This window comes from Rhinolophus sinicus, linkage group LG02 (assembly GCF_036562045.2).
Source record: "Rhinolophus sinicus isolate RSC01 linkage group LG02, ASM3656204v1, whole genome shotgun sequence".
In the NCBI taxonomy this organism is placed as follows: Eukaryota; Metazoa; Chordata; class Mammalia; order Chiroptera; family Rhinolophidae; genus Rhinolophus; species Rhinolophus sinicus.
In genome coordinates, this window is record NC_133752.1 from 5,228,108 (window position 1) to 5,240,744 (window position 12,637).

Sequence of the window (12,637 nt, forward strand, 5' to 3'; positions counted from 1 at the left end):
CCAACTGTCCCAATCGTATCCTTTAAAGGAACTGTCCCCAAAAGTTCCAGTTGGCACACCTCCTTAGTCTCCTTTCATCTGGAAAAGTCTCTTGACTTTTCTTTGTCGGTTGTGACCTTGAAACTTTTGAAGAGTTCTGGTCAATTGTTGACAGCCCCTCCATTTGGGCTTGTCTGACGTTTCCTCGTCAGAATACTACGGAAGGATGCTGCGTGCTCGGTGTGTCACATCAAGAGGCCTTGGTGTCTGTTAGTCCCATTCCTGGTGGTGTCAACTTTGTTCACTCACCAATGGGGGGGGGGGGGGCTGCCAGGTTTCTCAACTGTGAAGTTGGCATTTTTCTCTTTGTAACTGATAAATGATAAGTGTGCAGGTGCTTTGGGACCATGCAAATATCCTGTTCCTCTCCAAGCTTTTACTTAGTGACGATTCTTGTCTAAAGGACTTATTGCTATTATGGTTGTGAATGTGATTTTTCTAACTCCTTCCTTTGACATGTATTGACTCACACTCTACGTAAGGAAGGCTCCTTTCTCCCTCCTTCCTTTTTTCCCTCCCTCTCTCTCCCTTCCCCCTCCCCACTTCCTTTTTCTTTTTATCACAATGGATTCATGGATTCTCACTTTGTTCATTAATAGATTACAATCCACTGTTACTATTAATCCTGATGCTTACATCGTCCTGGATTTGGCAAGTGGAAGCTTCTTCATGTTGGTTGCCATATCCTTTGGATGCATCTGCTTCCTTCTTTGAGTACTTTCTTGCTTTCAGGCCCTCAAGATGTTCCAGGTTCATCCTGTAGTTTCCCTGCCCCAGGCCTGGCATCAGCCATTTCTCTGAGACACTCTGAGTGGGCGTTAAGCAGCATTAATTCAGAAGCCATGAGAAATGAAGCAACATTTACTCATATGCCTATTAGTCAATGCTAATTAATGCTAGACTGAACTGCAGTGAGAAATAACCCTCAAGTGTCAGTGCCGGGGAGAAAGAAGCATGCGTCTTACGCATGCAAAGTCTGATGCAGGCCAGTGGGGCCTCCTCCATCCAGTAATGCAGGCATCCGGGCAGATTCCATCTTTGCATCCTTGCACGAGGTCGTCACTGAAGAGAAGAGAGGCCTGGAGTCGTGCCAGTTCTTAGGTGCTTTGACAAGGAGAGCTGCACCACTTCTGCTCACACTGCCATTTGCCAGAGACTCAAGGGAGTTTGAATGGCACAGAGAGCACACGGACGGCTGGCACCCTCGCCTCTCTGCCAAAACATGCTCATCTGTGCCACGGATATTGATTGGTTCCTCCTAGCCAGGCTGACTCCCAGAGGCCGAGAGGACCTCACCCCAGGTCGCTTGCAGTTGCAGGGAGAAAGGTGAGTAAGCAGTAAGTGAAGAGACCGTCACTGTACAGAGGACTTACGAGCTGCCGTCGAGCTGGGTGCCGTGCACGACAGGAGCTCAGGAACAGAGGGGTTGCCTCCCTGCATCTTGAGGAAGACCTGCCGAGGTGGTCCATCGGCGCTGGGTTTGAAAGGCAAACGGGGTTCACCCCATGCAGAAAATAGTGGGAAGGACATTTCAGGCAGAAGGGAAAGCGAGAACAGGGGCACAAGCCCTGAAAGCACTAGGCTTGCTGGGAGGAGAGGGAACCACTGGGGGAGGGTAGAAGATGGGGTCTGCTGGGGAAGGCTCGGGAGGCAAGAGACGAGGCTAGGAACAGGTGGGTACCCAGGTACATAGGTGGTGACCAGACTGTGAAGGGCTAAGGAGATGGGAGTTAACAAATTAATTTTTACTGGTTGGGTTAATAATTACTAGTGTGGATCATGAGGAATCAGGGGCCATATGGAAGCTGATGAAGGGCATGGCATCTTTAGGAGAACTACTGTGGTGGCAGAGCATCAGATGGAGAGGCGAGAAGACACCACGACGCAGAGACCTGTCAGGAGGCTCTGGCCATCACGCAGGCACAAAGCCATGAGGACCTGAACTGGGGTGGTAGAGGGGTTGGCTGTTGAAGCCATTTTAGAACTATGACCCAATAATAGATTCCGTTTATCGCAGACTGTTTGGATGGTATTGTTTGCTCACAGTTCATCCTGGTCTCCACCTCGCTGTGGACAGGGCATATTTCTTGCTTGTCCACGTGGCCTGCTTTGGTCAGAGAGCATGAGCTGAGTTCACACATGCTCCATCTCACCAGAGGCTCTAAATACTGGGGGTGCCAAAAAAATGCATACAAGTGGACACTTTGGTCAGCATTGCTCAAGCAGTAGTTCACCATAATCAGAAGTGTCTGGACGCTGATGGTAACCACTTTGAGCACTTCTTGTAATTGCAGAAGTCAAACGTGAGTTGTATTCATCTTTTGTTATTGGTATATATTGAGTATTGCAATTTTAATAGTTTTTTCCTTTCTTAAAATGTGCACACATTTTTGGCACCTTCGTATGTGCCTGGTTGGGGCAGGCTTGTTGGCTCCCACCCTGGACCCCAAGTATAGCAAGCCCCAGGGGAACCACTGGCCTGGGAATGAGAGACACGAGAAACCTGACCCACAGTGCGGAGCAAAGCTTTCCCCGCTGACTGCAGACCATTAGTGAGCAATAAATGTTTATTGTTTTAAGCCACTGAGATACGAGGGCTGGTATGCAGCATTATGTTGGCAAAAGCTGACTAATACAGAGACTTGAAATTTCCTAAGTACAACGTGTCATTTATTCATAACATCTCCGCATAGTAAGTCTTAATGTTACCATTTTAAAGACGAGGAAACTGAGGCCCAGAGAGGTTAAGTAACTGCTCAAGGTCGCAGAGCTAGTAAGTCAGAGAGGAGAGATTTGAACCCAGAACTCTCTGACTTGCAAGCCCATCTTCCTTCCTCTGTCTACACGAATGTGCTAACTTCTGGGATAGCCATTTTAACCTGCCCGAAATAGCTGCTTTCAGCTTCCTGTGTTTCTGAGCTGGGGAGGGTATGGGGACCCAGGGACTGACCTTTGGGTTTGAAGAAGCTTCCAGGTCATCAATGAATGTGTGTTTGAGGTGACTTTTGCAGTGACAGGATGGATGCCGTGATGGGTCATCTCTACCTTTTTTCCCCGGACTCTGCTGAGCCAAGCTGAGCATGTTGGCAGGACTGGTGCCTGGGGAGCTCAGGTGTATTGTGTTGCCAAGGAACCAAGCCTGTCTTGGCACAAAACATTCTTTTGCTAGCAGCCGTGGCAGCAGCAGCAGCAAATCCTGGCTGTGGTCCTATTGATTTGGCCATTTGTCCCCGTGAAACAAATCCAGTTTAAAATACATCTTCAGAAAAAGGAAGATCAGTAAGTTCAAATAGAATAATATTTGCCGACCGGATAAGGAAAACCCCCGTGTGCTGAAACATTCTAGGAAAATCCTTTTAGCACAATTTTGCAGCAGCCGAACATGTGAGAAGATCACTTCCTTGCTGTTGTCTGAGGGCGGGGCTCCGGCTGGGATAAGATAACAGATGAAGAACTTATTGTTAGAGTCCATGCTGATGAGCCTGGGTTCTGCGGTTGACCAGAGACTTCTTGGTTTTCATTTGTTGATGCGGTCCAGTTCTTCTGAAAAATGTGGGAAAGAGCCCCGGTGAGCAAGGGCAGCCACTGCTTACACAAAGCCATCATCTTCATCACACACACACTGCTCCAGGAGCCCTCCCCAGGAAGGCGGGACAGACATGTGCTGCAGCAACCAGGCTACACATTGTCACTTTACAAGCATAAGGTCTTATTGATAGAGAGAAAACTGGATAACAGAGGGAAAAGCCCTTGAGATCTATCCTTTCACACAGGAAGTTTCATGCCTCTGAGCTTTTGCACATGCTGTTCCCTTTGTTAGGAATGCCCTTCCACCCAGAACGCTGGTGGACTCCGTTTCCCCTTCCAGCTTGAGTGTGTCCTCTCTTCTGTGTGGCCCTTCCAGTGCTGCCCACCAGGACGGCCAGTCCATTCCCTAGTTCTCATGCCACCACTGAGCCATGTTTGTTCCTTGCTCTAGGCAGGGCTTTTCCAGTTGCAGGTGACAATTGAAACTCAACTCAGGTATGTGCTAGCAAAGGGTAATTTACTGGCTTTTGTAACTGCAATGACCGGGGAAGGACGGGATTTAGAAGCTCAAAGATATCATTGTGTCTCTGATTATGGCACAGTTCCTTGATTTAATAAGTTCAGAGTCTAAAGGATAGAACAGCCATGAATGCTAATGACTGGTAACAATGCAGTGCAAAAGGAGCCAATACAGGGTGTCCTGGGGCGCAGGACACTGCTCAGTCCGGAGAGGCAGGTGGGCTTCTGGAGCAGTGTGGTTTAACGGCGACCTCACAGGAGGGAGAGGCACTAACTGTTAAGCGCTCCGTACAACTTACGAAGCCACGGTGCACGTAATCCAGACTCCACGCAGGGTTGTGTCCAGAAGGGAATTTCCCAACGCACATGGTTTTCTTGCATTTCCTAAGTTCTGTGACGGCAACAGGAAATCCTTTTCTAAAATTCCCTTTCCTTTCCTATCCACTTTCCTACAGACCCCAGTCCCCTCACTTCTTTCATGTCACGTCCCTGGAAACCCCTACCCTGCGTGGTTGGTTAGCCTCTCCCCCCACTTCTCTCCTTCTGCGCTTTATTATGAAAACGAACACAGCCCCTTTCTCTGGGACCACGCCTCCCTCCTCCAGCCTCTCAGGTCCAGTAACGCACCCAGTTTCTGACTCTCCACTGCAAAAGGTAGGACAGAAGCCTGCACAGGTACAGCCAGAGAAAGAAGGAGGGCTCAGAGCTACTCACACGGGAGCTATTTGGGTCTCATCACACGTACCTTTTAACTATTATGATGAGCCTGTTTAGAAGATGAGGACACTGAGGCTCAGAGATAGCAAGTAACTTGCTCAAGACCCCTCGGCTAGTAAACGCCGGCTCCTGCTCGCCATGGCTTTCCTTCTCTTGGTCTTCCCTTTTGTCCACTTAAGTGTGATTTCATCCCAAGGAGGGACTTCCTCGGGGTGCCTGCCCTAAATATCTCATGTAGGTCAACCCCTTCCATCGTACACGTTCACAATGCTGTGTATCGTTCCTTCCTAGCCCTTGGCACAGGCGTAAATGCACAGTTCTTTGGATGACTCTCTGGTTAAAGTCTATCTCCAATACTAGACTATAACCTGGAAGAGGGAAAGATTACATATGTATATAGATATATAGTATATATATATAGATATATATTCTCAGTGAAATAAAACAGCACTTGGGGCATAATAGGTGCTCAATAAATGTTTGCTGAATAAAAGAATAAGGAACTGAAATTCAAAGCCCAAGCTCTTTTCTGACATCATGAGCTGGTGTTCTGCAGGAGGACAAGATGGGATGAAGGTCATTTCCTTATGAGCCATTAGGGAAATGACAATGAGTGTGTGTGTGCTAGTGGTAGTGGCTTCAATGGAGGAGGAGGAGTCACAGGAGAAGAAATAGGAGCCGTGATCAAGGGCAAGATGTTGAAAAGACTTAAAAGAACTTCCATGACTGTCTAAGGATTGGGGACCACAGGGAATCCCGGGGGTTCTCCACGTGGGGAATGACGCGGTCATAGTTACATGTGAGGAACATCACTCTGCCTGCCGTGGAGTGGAGGGTGCACAGAGGGTCACAGCTGAACCTGGAGTGCAGTAACCTAGGACAGTGTCTCCATAAAACAGGCTGGGGAAGACACAAGTCCTGGACAGGGACATCACTTGTGGAGAGCAGTGGTCCAGCTGCTAGGAGATGGGGAGACACAGCTGGTATGTGTGACTCTCCAGTTTTAGGCACAGGCACCTGCACAGATGGTCTTGTCGTCTCCACAAAGCGCAGCACGGGGAGAAAGTTTGAGGGGGAAGGGCTGTTTAAGGCTGAGCTGACTGAGTGTGAGAAGCAGGGACACTTAGGTGTTATCCAGGGTACAGGTGGGGCCAGAGTGAAGGGGGTAGGTGGGCCTGAGTGGAGAGACAAGGAGGGGGTTGAGGGTCCAGCCCGTTTCTAGACTTCACAGCAGGTCTCAGACGGAAGCACCTTAACGCCTCGTTCATCTCTCTCCAGCTGAGGTTAACACTCGCAGTCTTGGCGGTTCACAAACGGAACTTGTCCGCTGGGGAGGCGTGGGAGGCGTGGTGAGGTCCTGGAACGCTGCTCTCCCTCCCCAGTGCTTCCCCACCATTCTCCTCCCTCCTCCTCCTCTTTTTTTTTTAATTTTTGGACTTTGACCACCCATTCAAGCCTCAGTTTCCTCTTCTGTTAAGCACTGAGATATTAATCCATCCCTCTCAAGGCTAAAAAAGAGAAAGTGTGACAGTGTCCTGCAGGGAGGAGGCTCCCAACTGCTGGGGGTTCCCTTCCTCCTCCTGATCTTTTGGGTTCATCCAAAATTATTCCCCCAAGTGCAAATCTCCCCAGGTTTGGGGTGGGAGGGGAAGAGCACTCTCCCAGATGTCAGGTGAAGCCCCAATCTTAGGAGAGTGCTTGTGTGTGTGTGGGGGGGGCAGAGGAGGGTGGACGATGACGACAAATTGTTTCTAGGAGACACCACTTCCTGCACGTCTTCCCTAAGTGGCTTCCCTGAACCCTTACCCCACCCGGCAGAGAAGGAATCATTACCCCCATTTGTGGATGAGGAAACCAAGTCCCAGAGAAGTCAAGTAGCGCGCTGGGATCACACAGCCAGGAACAGAGTCGGGATTGGGACTCAGGTCTGTGAGCCATCCCAAGTCACTCTCTTTACCCTGCAAGCTCTCCTTCCCAGACTCGGAGCCAGTGCCCCCCACCCCCATCCTTACCCCACCTTCCTGTTCCCCAAACGTGGCTAAGGCCTGGGCATCCAGGCTGGGCCAGGCACCTCTTCGTCTTCCTGGGGAGCGTTCTTTCCAGCACTGGGCGAGAGTCTGGCCCTGAGGCGCCTCTCCCACTGCAGGTTCTCCCCCAGACTCCGGCGGGCGGGGCGCGGAGAAGGCGCTAAAGCACAGGTGAGGCCAGTGCGCCGGAGAGAGAGTGCGCTCCCGCACTAGTAGGGTGGGTGAGCGAGAAAGCAGAGCGCGGAGGCGCGGGGGCGTGAGCGCGGGCCCCGAGAGCAGCCCCGGACAGAGCAGCGCGGCAGCGCTCGCCAGGCGCTGGCCGCTCCCGGCCCCCGCCCCTCGGTGGTGGCTCGCTGTTTGCTTCTCCGGCTGCGAACCAGACACAGCCTCCGCCGCCTCCTGGCGCGCTGCAGGCTCCCGGGAACAGCCCCGTGGGCCCCGGTCGCTTCCTGTCCCCAGCGCCAGCACTACAGGGACGCAACGCGGCTACCGACCCAAAGCCACTCGAGGCGAAAGGGGCCCCGGGGCCCCGGCGCAGCGCACGGTGAGCGCCCCCCGGGGCTTGGGGATCCCTTAGCCGCGGGTCCCAGCGTGCCACCCCATCCCGGGTGCCCGATGGGGCCGCCCGGGGGGTGCAGGGCTGAAGTTGGGAGCACACGCAGACCGCCCCTGGCTCCAAGCCCGACATGCTGCCGCCCGGGCGCAATGGCACCGCGTACCGGGCGCGGTTCGGGCAGCAGCAGCTTGCTCATGGAGGCGCCATGGGGGGCTCGGAGGGGGCAGCGCCGCTGGGGCCGGCGCAGGTGGTCACCGCCGGCCTCCTGACGCTGCTCATCGTGTGGACCCTGCTGGGCAACGTGCTGGTGTGCGCGGCCATCGTGCGAAACCGCCACTTGCGCGCCAGAATGACCAACGTTTTCATCGTGTCTCTGGCGGTGTCCGATCTCTTCGTGGCACTGCTGGTCATGCCCTGGAAGGCGGTCGCTGAGGTGGCCGGTTACTGGCCTTTTGGGGCCTTCTGCGACGTCTGGGTGGCCTTCGACATCATGTGCTCCACGGCATCCATCCTGAACCTGTGCGTCATCAGCGTGGACCGCTACTGGGCCATCTCTAGGCCTTTCTGCTACCAGCGCAAGATGACCCAGCGCGTGGCCTTGGTTATGGTCGGCTTGACCTGGACCCTGTCCATCCTCATCTCTTTCATCCCAGTCCAGCTCCACTGGCACAGGGACAAGGCAGGCTCCTGGGGCGGGGTGGACCCACCATCCAACCTGGCCAACGGGACGCCTTGGGATGAATCGGGAGAGCCAGAGGTGAGGGCAGACAACTGTGACTCCAGCCTGAACCGAACTTACGCCATCTCCTCTTCGCTCATCAGCTTCTACATCCCCGTGGCCATCATGATCGTGACCTACACGCGCATCTACCGCATCGCCCAGATGCAGGTCCGCAGGATTTCCTCCCTGGAGAGGGCCGTGGAGCGCTGGAACCGCGCGGCCTGCGCACCAGACACCAGCCTGCGAGCGTCCATCAAGAAAGAGACCAAGGTCCTCAAGACCCTGTCGGTGATCATGGGGGTCTTCGTGTGCTGCTGGCTGCCCTTCTTCATCCTGAACTGCATGGTCCCCTTTTGCAGCAGACACCCCGAGGGCCCGAGGGTGGGCTTCCCTTGCATCAGCGAGACCACCTTCGACGTCTTCGTCTGGTTCGGCTGGGCCAACTCCTCTCTCAACCCCGTCATCTACGCCTTCAATGCGGACTTCCGGAAGGTGTTTGCCCAGCTGCTGGGGTGCAGCCACCTCTGCTCCCGCACCCCGGTGGAAGCAGTGAACATCAGCAATGAGCTCATCTCGTACAATCAGGACACCGTCTTCCACAAGGAGATGGCGGCGACCTACATCCACGAGATCCCCAGCACCGTGACCCTGGGGGACAGGGAGGTGCACGAAGAGGATGGGGACCCTTTAGATCCTACGTCCCAGATCTCTCAGACGTCCCCAGATGGTGACCATGCTGCCGAGTCTCTCTGGGAGCTGGACTGTGAGGGGGAGATTTTATTAGGCAAAGGCATGCCTTTCACCCCAAGTGGGTTCCATTAAACTGCATAAGAAATGCTCCTCCTGGATCTATATAACATCACAGACATTGACAAGCACACACACACACACACGTGCACACACACGCACACACACGCGCACACACACGCACACAGACGCGCACACACGCATACATGCGCACACACGTGCATGCACACACATGCACACCCACACACACGCATGCACACATGCATGCACACGCGCACACATGCACACATGCACACACACTCACATACACACGTGCACACACGCATACACACACATACATGTGCACACACGTGTATGCACACACATGCACACATGCATGCACACATGCATGCACACATGCATGCACACATGCACACACATGCACACATGCATGCACACATGCATGCACACGCGCGCACACATGCACACACGCACACATGCACACACACTCACATGCTTCCACACACATGCACACATTTTCAGTGCTGCTCAGTTTATCACTTTTCCTCTGTCTCTGTGTAGTAGCCATTGTACTTAGAACCCTTTCCTGACTGGTTTGTTGTTGAAAGAATGGGCAGAGGAGGTTGGAACAAACCCGGTCAGATATACCCTAGTCTGGCAGAGGTGGACCAATGGTCCTTTTAGAGAAGAGGAAGGAGGTGGTGTTTGGTCCTTTAAAAAAAGTGGCATTTGGTCTTTAAAAAATATCCTCTCCCCTCCCATTTTAAGCAAATAGATTGCTCAGTGACTTGAGCTTGGGTTGATTTTTAAATGACAGGTTCAGTGTGTGTGTGTAGTGCTGATGGGACCATGTGGTCTCCTGTATCTTGCTCCCTGTGGCCTCGTGTTCATGCAGCTTTTGCTCTCTTTGTGTCTTTCCTACAGTTGAGGACTTCTTCCTGACTCGTTCTGATGTCTAATAAACTCAAATTATGAGTGTTACGGGGTGATTATCTTTGCTTTGCCGGATTGGTTTTGAGGAGGGCTCCTGGAGAAACCATGGAAGCATCTTTTCAAAACAGGGAAGATTTTCGCTGGAGAAGCACACGTTTATTTTCTTTACAGACCATTTGGCCTTAAAGATGCACACAGGGCAAGGGACAGTGAAGAGCCTCCAATTTCTCAGATTTTAAAAAAATGAGATACATCTATCTTGAGTCTGTGCTGAAAGCTAGCTTTTAATGCCATGACATCATACATGAAGGTCAAGCCTGGAATTCTGATTTATTTTTTTCTGATTTAGAATCTTCTTGTTAAAATAACATAACATAAAACAATTCTCCCGATTCCTAGACAGAAGCCTATCAGTTCAGTGAGAAGATCATACAGAAGAATAGCTAGATCTTTCTCAACTTCAAATCTATAGTGTTTTCAAGTTATGTAACTTTTGATCAAGCAAACTTTCTGAAGGGCTTTGAAAGGCGTGAGTTGATATGCTGTAAAAAACAAATCCCACTTTTACATAGGCATTTTAATTTGCAGACAGTAGGAAATGAAAGAATGCATTTTAACTAAGCTGTAGGAGCCAGAGATGAAATTTGAATGAACTTGAAATTGGAAAATCTGTTGACTGAGATGCTCCACAAAAAAGTCCAACGAATCCCAATCTGTTTGCTTGTCTTCTGCAGTTTGGAAGGTGTGAAGGGGAGACTTTTATTTCAGACCAATTCCAGCTAGAGCGGATTCTTACCATTAGATCTAAACGGGAACATTATTAATGGAAGCAAATTAAATGTGAATATGTAATTTCTCACAGTCAGTTCCTACTTTGAAGCAGGCTTATCAAGGACACTTCAATCAATGTTGGCCTCTATTGGGATAATTTTATTGTCAGTCTACTGAACAGCCATGTGTCATTCACTGCAGAAGGTGCAGTACCTGGCACATAATGCTTAACAAATATTTGTTGAATGAATGACTATTTCTGGAAGAGTGAGATTGAAAGCAAATCCTATCTGGTACATTCATTTTCATTTATGATTTAGACCAACCAATGTTGGAATCTGAGGTCTGTGTTCAGTTTTTGACCTCTTGTGAACTGATAGCTAAGTGGACTATTAGGGAACGTCAGTGAAGAGCTCCCTGCCCTGTTTCAGGAGATGGCTGGCTGTGTGACCTTGAATGAGTCAATTAACCTCTCTGGGCTTCACCTTTTGTCTGCATCTGTAAATTGAAAGACTTGCACTAGAGCAGTTTTCCAAATTGTGCTCCATGATGCAGATGTTGATGGGTGGGGTCTAGAGTGAAGTGAGTTCAGCAAACCCAGACACAGTGTCTATTTTTTCTACAGGACTTCTTAGAACTTTTCTTAAACATGGTGAATCCCCAAGCAGGAGAGAATTCTGCATTGTTTTCCAATGTCTTTGACCTTGTGAATCCTTGTTTGGTGGAATTGCTTCTTACTGGATCTCTGGAGACTACAGTGGCAGGGAACACAGTTTGAGAAACTCCAATTGATCTGGAAGTCTCTAACGTGCAGCTGTTCTATTCTACAGGACAAGTTGTTAGAAGCAGAATCTTTCCTGGCAAATGTTATTCTAGGCCCCAGATCAAATAATTTCTGTGTCAGGAAAACATGGGTTATGTGAGGACTTTGGAAACCCCTTCTGCAAAATATGTTTCATTTTAATTATTTACACCTATCATGTACTAGGCACTGTCCTAGAAATATAGTTGCCAATCAAATGCTCTGAAGTCTTGAAACTTCTATTTTAATGGGAGGGAGACAAGCAGACGGACCCTCCTATACCACACTGTACTGCAGTGCGTTGTGCTCTACAGACTCCGATTTGTCGTATCAGGCAGTGGGTATTGATGTGATGCAAAGGAAAACACAGTGAAGGGAGTGATGCTGCTGTTTATTTAAGGTGGGCCAGGAGGCCTCTCTGAAGAGGCACGAAGAAGAGAGACCCAGATGAAGAAGGAAGGGTCGGAGCGCTGGTGGTGTCCAGGAGGAAGAGTGCTCCGGGCGGAGGGAATGACAACTGCCAAGGCCAGGAAATGGGACTGTGCTGGACACCGTGGGAGGAGAGGAGGTGGCCCGTGCAGCTGCAGGGCTATGAAGGGTCCATGTTAACTAACAGTGGTAACAGCAGGCACTCCAGAGACCTGTCCTGTGCAGGGTGCTACTCACATGCCACCTCAGGTAATGCACTTTTAAGGCATGAGGAGGCTAAATAACTAGCCCAGGGCCACATAGCTCACGAGGGGCCGAGCTGCACTTGAACCTGGGCAGCCTGGCCATGGAGTCTTTAATCTAAACTGCCCTGTGGTGGTGAGAGGCGCTGCCAGGGCGTCCCCAGTCAGCAAATGCATAAGGCTTGCACCAGAATATTCCTCGTTCATTTTTTAATGAACTGCAGCATTCCTCTATCCATTCGTAAGCCCACCCTCACTGTGCACCTGCTCTGAGTACCCCTTTGTGCTTGTAGGGTAAATAGCAGAGGGCAGTAGACAAAAGAAAGGCCATATCCTGAGCTCTTTCATGGATGGCCAAGTGCTTTCCTGATTCCTGTTTGACCCTCACACTAATCTCACATACTATTATTTTCCCATTTTACAGATGAGGACACTGAGGCACAGAGAGGTTAAGTGGCTTCTCCATGGTCATATGACTAGTAAGTGGTGGAGCCAGGGTTTACCCCTAGGCCAGTGGTTCTCAATTGGGGCAATATTTGGCCATGTCTGGAGACGTTTTTGGTTGTCACAACAGGGTGTGGGATGCTCCAGCCAGTTAGTGGGGGG

General features: G+C 50.8%; 1 protein-coding gene across 1 annotated transcript; it reads left to right on the top strand.

Moving 5' to 3' along the window:
* Window positions 1–6,608: 6,608 nt before the first annotated feature.
* Window positions 6,609–9,211, top strand: DRD5 (dopamine receptor D5). Its single transcript, XM_019716569.2, has 2 exons — window positions 6,609–6,728; window positions 6,950–9,211. Exon 2 carries the CDS (start codon window positions 7,517–7,519, stop codon window positions 8,927–8,929), a length of 1,413 nt encoding a protein of 470 aa, XP_019572128.2. The 5' UTR covers window positions 6,609–6,728; window positions 6,950–7,516; the 3' UTR covers window positions 8,930–9,211.
* Window positions 9,212–12,637: the final 3,426 nt, after the last annotated feature.